This window comes from Ammodytes marinus (assembly GCF_949987685.1).
Source record: "Ammodytes marinus genome assembly, chromosome: 4".
In the NCBI taxonomy this organism is placed as follows: Eukaryota; Metazoa; Chordata; class Actinopteri; order Uranoscopiformes; family Ammodytidae; genus Ammodytes; species Ammodytes marinus.
Window position 1 is genome coordinate 11,544,588 of NC_137233.1, and position 13,009 is coordinate 11,557,596.

At 38.7% G+C, this 13,009-nt stretch overlaps 1 protein-coding gene across 1 annotated transcript in view; it reads left to right on the forward strand.

Moving 5' to 3' along the window:
• The window catches only part of anks1ab (ankyrin repeat and sterile alpha motif domain containing 1Ab), a gene marked incomplete at its 5' end in the record, with an annotated part of 45,197 nt that continues 32,188 nt past the window's right edge, over positions 1-13,009 (forward strand). The window contains one exon of the mRNA XM_080025931.1: positions 1-297. Coding sequence (XP_079882057.1) covers positions 1-297 — 297 coding nt within the window. The remainder of the gene's footprint in view (positions 298-13,009) is intronic.

A 13,009-nucleotide genomic window follows, 5' to 3' on the forward strand; every position in this document is an offset into this window, starting at 1 on the left:
ATGGCAGAGTGCTCTCCGGATGCTCTCAAGATGATCCGGGATCCAAAGGATGACATTAAGGAGGATTTTTCAAAGGAAGTTCCAGTGGAGTCCACATCATCCGCTACAGTGACGGCCAAAGTCAGACCGACAGAGCTGGGGCTGGTTCGAAGCCTGTCCAAGTCGGACTCTGACTTGTTGGCGTCGCCACAAGGGGAGGAGGATGGAGGTCTGGCCGGCCGGAGCGGCTCCGTGTCCAACTGTTCTGGGCAGCTGTCCACGGAGCGCACGTCTTCCTTTGCCTCTGAGTGGGATGAGGTAATAATACTCCAGCTCTGTATGGGGATGTATGGGAAACAAGTGGGAGGGTATACAGGACAGGAGGGAGTGGCACTGTCGCTGTTAAGGCTTTTCAAGCAACAGTGTGTTAGTGGATGTCCTATAAAGGTGGAGTCAGTGGTTCTGGAGAACACATTGATTGTTGACAGAATCGCTTTTTTATCAAAATCAGGGAATATTGATCTGTTCCTCATGATCCGCGACCTGTCTCCGTACTGTTTAAACTGGTATGTAAACAAAGGGGGCCCACCGTATAGCTAGCAACATGATCATTTACAGAGCCTAGGCTGTATATTGATACTGGATTTTTTTTCTCAGCGCACACACAGTATGAAGAGGTAGTGGATCGTGAGGAGATATGATTATGACAAAAAAAATGTATGACAACAAGCATTTATTCAGAATCTCTGACTCCAACTTTAAGGGAGAGAGACTGTTAGTGAGTGTAAGTGTAGAAATGGGGACCGCCAAAATAGCACATTTCAGGAGAGAGAAAGGAAGGAAGGAAGGAAGGAAGGAAGTAAGAGGGGCAGAGCAGTATGAGAATGATCAGGATCAGGAGGAGGCCAGTGATAGACCCATGCTGTTGACATAGAATGGCTTGCCTGCAGATGAGTGCTTGAATGCATGAATGGCTTGATCACTTGCACCGACCTCTCTGTAGCAGCAGCACTGGCATCCAACACTAATTGGGCTTGCGCTGTCATCGCCCATCCACTCAGTGCGTGTCTCAGGGGCAGAGCCACGCTTACAGTGTCTCCTACCGCACTCCTCTCTGGCTCCTTTGCTGCATCTTGCGCCATCAACCTCCCCGTCCCTCCCAGTATCCCCAAAAGCCTTAACTTTTGTGATTTATTAGCACTCTGGTGCATCACTGCAGAACACCAAAGAGCACTGCAAATACCCCAAAATTTAGCATAGTGTTCAACCAAAACTTTGCAAACATAAATAGACGAAACCTGAAGGGATATGGCTGATGACGGATTCTCTCTCATTACTTTAGTGCAAAGTAAAGAAGCAAATTAGTGAATTATAAAATAAAAAACACTATAGAGCTCAGTTTTGGTACAGTACAATATCTCATCACAACTGGGGGATATCTTGGCTAGCAACTGGTTTATGTACAGAGGTTCTTTTGTGAAACACATACGCCTGCCTCAGTTTAGGAGCAGTTTATAATTTTCTGCTTCGACAGTAAGCATTTTTTTATCTGCAGATTTGATATGAATCATTCTCAAGAAAGAGGAATGTACTTTCAGGTGGTTATTTATCCAAAACAGCCCTTTTTTTCAAACGTTGAACTTAGCCAAGACTGTAGGACTTGATTTGAATGCGATGTTGTTGCTCTTATCTTGTGCTTGCCTCAGGGGTGTTTTGACTTATATTTTGTCACGGCCTGAGTTTCCCACATTTCAGTCTTTGGTTTCCAGGGTTGTATTTAACTTCTCCAGTTCACAGGTTCACATGTTATGTCCTCAGTAATAATGCATTTCAGTGAATTAAGTGGGCTAATTAAATAATAATTAACTACACAAACAAACTTAATAAGCACAACAAAATAAATCGCAAACCTCTTCTTCACAAACTGGTATTGCATATTTTCCATAGTGTAATTTGCTATGTTACAACCAAGCATTCTCATTTTTTATGCTTTAAATGTGAGGAAAAAGTTTAATATTATTGTTTTTGGTAACAATTACAGTTTTTTTTCTGGAGTGAAAACAAGGGATTAAGCCTTATTTGGATCCAGCAGCAATTTGACAGTTGGTGCCACTGATGCATGGAAAGGCAGATGCATGATGCACAAAAAAAGGGAAAGGGGAAATTTTACTGAATAACAACTGAGCGATTAAAGTGGTATTACAGTTAAATCTCTATATGAACAACCATCCACCAACAGTTTGAATGTTTTTTTTTTAAAAATTGGAACTGTTTTCTTTAATTAACTTGGTCCTGAGCCCATTCAAACTGGAATCAATTTCAAAACTTCTCAGACATGCACTTTGGCTGTGACTGTGACTTTTGGTGGTCTTGACGACACCCCTGCCGAGTCACAATGGGATTTGTCTTTTAACATTCAGAGCATGTACCATTTTCATCCTTACAACAAGGGCAGTTGAGTGTCACTTCAGAGTACTTAGACATCTTGAACTTTTCCTTGGCTTTGTGAACCCCTCTCTTTGTCACCTCGCCCTGTCCAGCGCCTGCTATCTGCTCCACCCCTCCGCTCTCTGACAGAAATGTTTATTCAGGCCATTTTGGGTGTGGCGTCCTGTTCTCAAGGGCATCCTGTTTTGCAGCTGCTCCGTAGTGTCTGTTTCTCTTCCAGATTTCAAGGGATTTGTTTGGGTATGGGATATATGTGTGTGTGTGTGTGTGTGTGTGTATGTGTGTGTGTGTGTGTGTGTGTGTGTGTGTGTGTGTGTGTGTGTGTGTGTGTGTGTGTGTGTGTGTGTGACAAGGTCAAAAAACTGCCTCTGCCTTGTCATGTCATGAAGCGATTACCCACCACCAAACATTAAAGCTATGAGACATGTAGGGAGGCTATAGTATCCACGTTAGAGACATTAGCACTTGCACTATGTCAAGACATGCACTCACATAAAGCAAAAATTGTCTGGCAGAGTTGCTAACTCTGATTTATGTTTGTTTGATCACATTGCACCCTGTTGGTAAAAACAATATCTTGATCCATGTTATATTACCATAGATTTTTAATGTGACATGATGAATAAATAATACACCATGAGAGTTGCCTCGTTCCCCTGCAATTTAGAAAAACCTAATAAACTAATTATTTTTCTTTATTTTTTAAAACTGTACATAAAGTGAGATACACTCTTAAACAAAAACTATTTAATTAAAAGGGACACGTTTAAAACAAACAAACAATGAAACAGAAAGATCAAATGAAACACAATTAAATACAAAATAATAATTATGTAAGCTGCCATCTTTGGCTAACTGGAGCCAGAAATATCCAAATATGGGTAGCAGGATGGAGACAAGAACAACAAACCGGGAGCTGAATAAACTAGTAAAAATTTTACGGGAACTAGCAGATATGTTTGGGAATTAAATTAAAATATTGTTCTGAGAGTTACATGTTGCCGTTAATGTGGACAGCTTTAGCGTGTTAGCTGCCTGTGTTACCCCAGCGATGATGACTTTTAGGGCCAAGTTCAACCGTAAGGTCAGAGATGTTCAACTGTAAGTGAAGTTTTCCATTTTAATTTGAATTATTTATGTGTTTTTGTTTTCTGTGTAAGCCTGTCCCTCAAATGTAAGTTGATGGACACTTGTAATATTACTTTGAGCTAGCTAGTTGTCTTCAACTAGCTACAACCAAATCCTTCTTAACGTCAAAGCTAACGTAAGCTAACGTTTCACTTAACAAATCACCAAAATGTCTTATTTTCATATGTCTACGGTAACATGTTTTGCCAAGACCGTTTGGGGATGGAGAACATCGTTAACAAAGTTATTTTTCTCCAAAAATTTCTCCTCAAAATGTGTTGTAATTTAGGCTCTACATTATTTGTCTTTTTAAAATGTCCACACAAAGTCCAAATGTAAAAATGAAATATTTTATTAAATTGATAAAAGACTATCTGGATAAGGCAGGACAGGGCTCATTAGTATTAAGCTCATTAATAATATTAATATAATTTCCCCTGTAAATACTAGCTATCTGATTTCAAACAAAGCACAACACTGAATGATGGAGTGGCGGTAGGTCAGTTGATTACTCTTCTACAATACCTTTTCCGTTGTATGATCATTTTCCTAGTTTGAGTTTGAATGGGTTAATGAATTTCTAGAAAATGACTAATCACATATTAAAAAGTGAATAACTTTCCAAACCACAACATGGATCCACGAATGCATGGTAGGCCAACATCAACATTTCTCTCACTATTTATATTTTAAGTGTTTGTGTATTCTTTATTTTCTTATACGATTGATGCCAATAATAGAGTATTGCATTTCAGTGAACATTACACACTCTGCTAATAATAGAAATGGCATATATGATTAAAGTGATTGACGTCTTCACCACATCTGTTCAATACTCAAAAGGTGAAGGTTAATGCAACCACATGTAAAATATGCTTGAGTGGATTCATACGTATGTGTAGGTCTACTCTAAATTTCCCATCAGTGTACCTCAGGTCATTACTCATGCAAGCTTTTAAAGTGCACACTGTATCTGTTTATACGCTGCTGCACTTACTAATGCGCGTGTTCTTACATAACACACAACGATTGGGATCCCTAATCAAAATACTAAAATTTTTATTATGTTAATGTAATTCTAATGAAATGTTTAAGAACATGTACCTGATTTATGTGCCTTTGTAGTATGATAATTTTGCTATGAATAGAGTTAAAACTGATACAACATAGCTTGAAATTATTTATAAAACAAATTCTATTTTCAATATCTATGAATTTGAATTGGCTGCAGTGGAAATGAAAGATAATTCTCTTACAAAAACGTTTTCATGTTGCCAAATCCAGTAGATAAAAAGGGAAGATATTCAAAGTATATGTGGGCTGCTTTATAATTCATATAGCAAGCCACAGCTGAGTGAACACATCCCAAGATTGGGTTAGACAGATGTGGTACATGAATATGAGAGTGGTGGTGATGGTGTTTGGTGGGGGCTGTGCAGTAGTGTAGGCCCAGTGCCCTTTCAAATGCCAAATTGCCCAGAATATTTCTAACCTGGTGTAACACATGAGGCACCAGATTTCATCCAATTTACCGTTTAACGCTTTTATTCCACACATGCAAGGGCTGCTTTTGAAAATGTGAGTTTGCACATTTCAAAAATTATTTGAATTTGGATTTGAATACACAGCCATAATGGTTTCATTTTTCTATAACTTTTGAATGGTTGAATTATTTTATTAAGAGACGGAACATATTTTTAAATGTATTTGAAAATGTATTTGAATGGACGTTGAGTCTAATGCTGGGCTTACACTACACGACTTTTCACGCGATTTGACAGTCGCAGACAAACTTCCAATGTCGGACTGAAATCACAGAAGTCATGCTGGAGTTGTGGCGCGCGCACGTAATCTCAGTCGTTTGGTGTATGGTGGTCATCCGACCCGATTTCAGCCAGTCTTCTTCCCGTCTTGACGTTCCGACATTATCAAACATGTTTGATATTATCATTAGTCTTAAGGGGTTGGCTCAAGCGAAATGACGTAAACACTGTCACACTCTCGCATGCACCAAGCACGACACAGGAGGAGCGGCATTAGTCGCGACCTGTGTCCGCCTGTGCAGGCACTTATTTCGGACACTTTTTCCTGGCAGCCTCGGCTGGAGAACCAAGCTGACAGCCGCGCAACCTTAAAGGCCTACTTCACCGGTTGGAATATGAAGGTGTATTGAACTCGGAGATCCTATGAAGTATAAATGTGCAAACATTTTTTAAATCGGATCATCCTAGCCTGAGAAAAGGCAGAAAGAGTGTTTTATGGTCTCACTGTCTAACCCTACATTTCTCTTTCTGTGACATCACAGAAAGAGAAATGTAGGGTTAGACAGTGAGACCATAAAACACTCTTTCTGCTTTTTCTCAGGCTAGGATGATCCGATTTCAATTTTTGTTGCACATTTATACTTCATAGGATCTCCGAGTTCAATACACCTTCATATTCCAACTGGTGAAGTAGGCCTTTAACACTTTACCGTCAAATACAGGGTTAGGAGTTAAAGTTATTGGGGGACAAGATCAGCAAATAAAGATGGTCAAATAACTAAAGGAAGTCCCCCGCTCGGAATATTGAATTACATTTTTTTTATTAAATAATCACAATTGCTTTTTCGGAAATAATATTAATCTCAAAAGGAATCTAGTTGTAGTTTTGCAATATAAGATCCCCTGTCTTTTCAAAATCTCACTCTGTGACTGAAAACTAATGACTAGTTGTCTTCAGGTGTGAGTTGATTGTCTTTAGATGTAAGAGGGTTTCAGTCTTCAGTCTTTTCAAAGTCTTTTAAAAGTCCTCTAGTGTAAGCCCAGCATTAGTTGTTGTTGTTGATGATGATGATGATGATACAATTTTACAACTTTATTTGTGGTCATCATCAGTGCGACACTGAAATCTTGCTTTCCGGTGATGCTTACATCGACTGCAAGCAAGACCAAGAGCAGTTGCTTCTTTGAAAAGTCGACCCAGTCTTTAACAAATCACTGTCAGATATGACTATTTTGCATTTGTTAACACCCTTTGCAGAAAAATTGCCAACCAATAAAATGTACACTGTATGGAACATATTTGCATGACTGTGGTGACATTCTCTATGGGCTTTTTTTAAAACAGACATGCAGCAGATAGTCTGACTTTAAGTTACAAATCCAGCTTTATGTGAAACGCTGGGCGCAGGTAAATGGTCAAATCTATACTAAATTAAGTATTATATTATTAAGTGACGACAGGTGACACTTCCAAAAACCTTATTTTATGGAGTGGTTTAAGAAGACAACAAAATCAGCTATGATCATTATGTGTGTCTGTTTGACACTGCATCGCATACTAATTATAAAGTTATTAAGATTATTACGTGGCAAAAACAAATATTTCAAAAATGAACAAATACATACATCTTTGTGACATTAGACATGTCACCATGCCTCCCCACATTTAAAGAACAACATGAAAGCCATCATGACTATTCTTTATGTATTCTGCTTGGTTCCAAAGCTGTCAAACAAATAAAAATCAATCTAAATCATGAGCACTGGCTGGATAGAATTATCGTGAACTGGGTCTTGTATAGCGTGGAGCTTCTGGCCCATCTGTCTTTATTGTCAATGAGACTGAGGCAGTAATCCCGTTTCCAGACCAGCGCCAGTGAGGCAGGCAGCCTCTTTAGTTAGTTTATTATATCCAGCCATCATTTCCATTATACAGTTCTCTTTTGGGATCACAGCCATCATTCATGTGCAGGAGGAGACATTGCCTCAGTGGAGAATGCTGTGCTCCCTCTCTCCAAAGCCCATCGTTTAAGGTTATTTCACAATAATCTTTATCTTATTAGCCAGCTAAAACGGCTAACTTATTAGGCTAAAACACTATCCCTTTGGTACTGGCTGATTGTCTTAATAACATTGCATTTTGTTTTTGTTATCCATGCCTGTTGCCATTTCAAAAAAGACAATAGTGCATGATAACTTTTGGTCCAAAATTAGCTGATCAGTTGCAGATTCCAAAGCATTCACCCTTTTAATGAACCAGACAAAACAAATTGCAGATACACAAAATTTGTCTAAGGTCTTCAACTGTGTCACATATTTGAATTAAAATCAAACTCTTCACTGTGGCATCTTCAGACATGTGTTGCCAATCAGTTGAAATAAGTATGTTTAAAAACACAGGATTGTTGAGGCCAATACGGTTATCGATTGTGAAGAAGGGAAAAATCATATAAATTTATGAGATACTTCTTTTAAAAGGGCTTTACTTTGAAAATTAAACTTTTAAAACTCATCGTTCTCTGGTGAAGGGAGCTTGGTATTGGCGTTACTAAAATTAGACATATTCCCAACATTTCTATATGAATGTATGAAACATCCGCATTACTTGGAATCCAGCGTAAATAAACTAAAGACAACAAAGATCCCCAGACCAAAACTGAGAGATTTAAACATACTCTTCATATATTCTGTATTTGGTTTGAAGAAAATATGCACTTGAGTGTGGGTATAACTAGGCCTGTTGATTAAATCAAGTGGTTTTGGTACCCCGGAGTCAAATTATCTGACCACATAGAGCCAGAGCTTTAATCTTAATATTTAAACCAATCCTCAGAAGCACTGTGGACCAAACAGAGAACATAAAGCTGCTGGACTAGATTTCTCCCCATAGAAGAGGAGAGTTAACTTCAATAAACCTCTATACATTTTTCTTTGGTCAATTATAACATTTAAGATGTTATATTACTTCAAATATGTCTAAAGAATGTACTTGTTTCCTTTGTGTTTTCAGTTTTGAGCTGTATGTATATACAGTATGTATAATATCTACATTCATATTTGTATTGGAAATATATAAGTAATTCACGTGGAATGACATGAAATGGATTGCCAGAAGTTGGGCAGGAGATAACCTGCATTAATATGTAAATCACTTCAGGATACGATGCTTTCTCTCAAGGGTGGAGAACCGCTGATTTATGACACAGTCCACTCAGCCCTGTGTGCTTCATAACTGCACTTTCAATTAGATTTCTGTGTGAATAGATCTTCTGATTATTTGCCATCATGCTCTCAGACATTCACTGGAAAGTGCTCTTTGTGGTAGATTGATTCCCTCTGTGAGCTGATTTACAGGTCAGGGTAACAGGACCTTCACCTTCTTAAAACACGTCCAATCAGAAAAACTCAATTGGATGAAAAAAATAATAGTAAACACCTGTTAGTATAAGAAGCTACATCCAGCAGCCTGGATTGTGCATGCGAACAGCTCCATGATTTGCGGAGAAATAGCTCCTTCAAGCGTTTTGGCGTTCTAGTGAGTATAAGCAGATCTCTTCCCAGTGTTTCCCAAATTCAGACGGAATTGTGCGCCTTTACGCATTGTAAACTTACAGTTTTTTACGATTGCTAAACCACAGTGGGCACAAATGGAACAACAAGTGCAAAACTCTAACAACAGTATGCAGAGCAGCGGTTCATTCGGACCAAACTGTAGCTCGTTTTAGCTCGTTTTTCATTGCTTATACACAACGTTCAAAACTCTACACACCTATCTCATGGCTTAACCACAGCCTGCACAACACTGTGGATTTCCAGCACTTTTTTCAAATGCTAACACACTGCTGCCACAACTATAAACCACACATTCAAAACAGAATGAATCCCTTTCAAACACTGCGGATTGCAATTTCAACTCAAACACTAAGATGTCTTGTTTAGACTTGTTAGTGAACATATATACAGTATAAAGGGAAAGCTCAAAAAAAAATATTTTTTTGGAAATGGACCCAGGAAGACAGGTTGTTGGAGGTAGAAGAGTGGCAGTGAGAGTGTGGATGTGTGGAGGAAGACCTAGAAGACATAGAGCTGCAATGTCTGATGAAATACAGTAAGGGCAACACTGATAGACCCTGTTGTGAATCATGGTCTCTCATTGAGAGAGGCAGGGTTGAGAGTGCAACCCAATCTGCAAAAATCTAAAGTTGGATCTGTAATACAAATTTTCCAGCAAACAAACAGCTTAGAGTTGCATCCTTACAGTAAATGACAACATTACAGGAATTCATTTCTGTATTACAATTATAGAATATTTACACAGATAAATACTACATTTGGAAATGTTTTCAATAAAGTATACAAAATGTGTATCTATTGAAGCAAACTTCTGATTTTCATTTCTTTTTGTTTTCCTAAAAAAAATGGTATGTTATAAAATAAACAATTTCATGTGAAAGAATTTCACCCTTTCATCAAAGAAAATATTATGTAATTTGTGTGAAATAACTCATATTATTCAAACTGTAAAGATTAAAAGTTTGTAATTTGTGTATTGGGGTTTGATGCTAGTGTTTATACTCTGAGCAGGTTCTGAGTGACAGTGTGTAAGTAAGTAAGTAAGTAAGTAAAGTTTATTTATATAGCGCCTCTCGCAGACCAGGGTCACAAAGCGCTTCACATTAAAAAAAACACAATAAAACGACACATATACAGAGTCTGTTACAAAGATGAGGCTGGTTCATAGTGTTTGCTGCACTGAACCTGTTTTGCAGGTGAAGTGAACTGTTCAGCTCCAGTGACTGTTGGTAGTGCAGACTGTAGTTAGAGTTTTGCACATTGAGCTACAGTTGTGCCCACTGTGGTTTAGCGATCGAAAAAAACTGTAAGATGACCACCTGGGATTTGATGGTGGTAAACTCTGAAGAGAAAAAGAGAGAATGGGCACCACTATAACCGCCAGTGGCAATTACTGCTGCTTTTTGTGAATAAGGTGGTATACTATATTTACAAAAAACTCAATATTTATCCATTGACCTTCCACCAATTTTGTTCTGCTGTTTTCCATTCCTGCCTTCACACATGAAACACATTTTGGTTTAAAATGCCATGTATAGGAGGAAATATTGACCTGTTGTTGGCACTAGAGGAAAAAGTCAATAAAAGCAACCAGCTGAGACTGAACTGAAATAGTTCACTACATAGCCTGCTTTAAACCACACATTGTTTTCACACTTAGTATGGATTGAACAAACAAGATAATGAACTAAGATAATGCTCTTTAGATGTGCTGGAAGTTAGATTTTATATGTTAGGTTAATTGGTGTCTCTAATGTGAATATGAGCTGGTTGCAATGGTTGTCTGTCTTCATGTGTCAGATTGATGAAGGAACTGTCCAAGTGTAAACTGGGATTGGCTCCAGCAAACCTCAAGGATAAATTTGTTGGATGGATGGAAATATGAATTCAAAATCAATTGACCTAAGCTCACATGGCAACTGTATCTCTTGAAAAGTACTTATAAAATATGGTTAATATACAGCATCTGACATGAACTTTCCACCAGAAATATTTTCAGTTAATATCTATCCCAAATAAGTGACAAACTTCTTGCTATTTATACTGTGGTTGATGCTGTATGTGCATGAAGGTATGAGATATACCACCACTTTAACTTTGATGACGCCGGCTTCCTCAGAAACAACATTTTGGTGACAGGTCTTAATAAAGTGCCCTTACAGATGTCATGCAGTTGTTGGGAGTGTGTGAATGATATAGAATGTAACTAGGTTAATTCAAAGAGTAATATGAGGTCGGTATTGCTGAAGGCATATGCCACATGTCCCATGTGTCTGACTTCCAAATGAATGAAGGCTTTTCAACAGTGTTGATGCCACTAGCAAAGTGCATAGGGCTTTTTCAAACACTAAATATTACATCAAATAAGCCTGGATGTGTCTCTGGTGTCACAAGTGAAAGCAGAATCAGCTTTTCAGGCTTGTAAAAATCTCCATTGCTGATTGTGAGTAAACTACTCAGTGATTCTAAATTTAGTTCTCGGCAAGATTTACAAATCGTAAAACACATGTTCTAAGAGTTATATATAAATTGTGTTATTTTGATGGGGTGTGCTTCCATTTTGTCACTGTCTGTGAGTTCTTATTAAACCTCAAATTGTTGGTTTTTCCACCTTGGTTTTTCTTGTGTTACGGGCACGTTGTTGAGTCCTTTCCAGTTTGTAGGCCTATCCCTTTGTTTAATAGCTGATTTTTGACATGTTAGTGACTACACTTCCCAGCACCTTAGCGCCAGGAGGTGACGTCACGCAGGTGCACACAGACTGTTTTGATCATTTGATGAATACATAAAGTTTTCAATATTGAACCTTAGAAATAGGCTACAATTTGTTTTGAAATCTTTTGACAGAGACTATAGCTGTCCACAGTCTGGGCTATGCTAAACTAAGCTCATCTGTGAGCTTAGTGCAAACTTTAAAGAGGACCTATGATACTTTTCGACTTTTATGACCTATAAACGTTGTTATAATGATTTATAGTCATGTTTAACCATACTAGAGTATCAAGTAATTACGTACATGCATTTCGACGTATTCCCTGCTGACCGTCTGGGGTGGCTATGCAGAGCACTAAAAACTATGGCAGCCGGTCGAGCCGAACTTGTTAAAATGTCCAGGTTGTGTCTGTCACGCTCGGGTCGTTTCTGTCATGTTTCCATATATGGTAATGCTGCCGCTCAGGCAAGCTCCGGCTGCATGCCCCCACCTTCCTTAACATTTCCCGCTGCTGGAAGGAAGGTAACCAATCACAACGGAGTGGGGTTTGCAGTAGGGGGGGGGAGGGGCGGAGAAGCTCAAAGCAGTGTGTAGAGAGAGACTGCTGTGCTCGCTAGGGTAAGAGGAAGAGTGTCCCGAAAATCTACATAGTTTTTTGTGATGTGATTCGTGTCAGGTTGCTCTATAGCAGTTTTTAACAAGAAATGAAGACCAGAAAAGTAGTATAATAGGATCTCTTTAAAGGCAGCTCAGCGATTGTACTACCAAACACTTTTTGTCAAAAGCAGCTAATATTCTACTCACCATCCGCTCGGGTGTTTGTCCGTAAACGGCAATCTAAAAGCCTGACTCAGAGCCAGCAGCCAATCAGTACGTCGGGGATCAAAGTTTTGAGGCGGTCTGGCCCAGGCCACTCGTTGAAATCTCGATCTTCAACGTAGCTTACTGGCCACCGATAGAATAAACATAAACAGACGTTCTCTGGAGATCACTTACCACCACTTTAAGAGGGGCATCAATCTTCTGATCGAACTATCAGCAACAAAGCTCATAAAACACACAAACAGTTGACCGGCAGTTAAATCAATGACGGTAGGATAAGCATCAGCAACACCTCTCTGTATAATGCAATAGAGTTCAACAGCACCACAAACCGCATCTTTAAACTATGTGTGAGTGAGTGTATGTGGGAATTGAGTATTGAGTTTTCCCTATTGAACATGAATATTCAACTGGGAAAGGTCCAGTAAACCAGCTATTAACTGGAATTTATTTGACACAGAGCACTGTCCAATGAATGTCTGCAAACAGGATGTAACTAATAAAAGATCTATTCCCACAACAAATGATTGATAGTGAATGTATGAAGCACATGCGGCCACTGTCATATTATATTATAACAGAC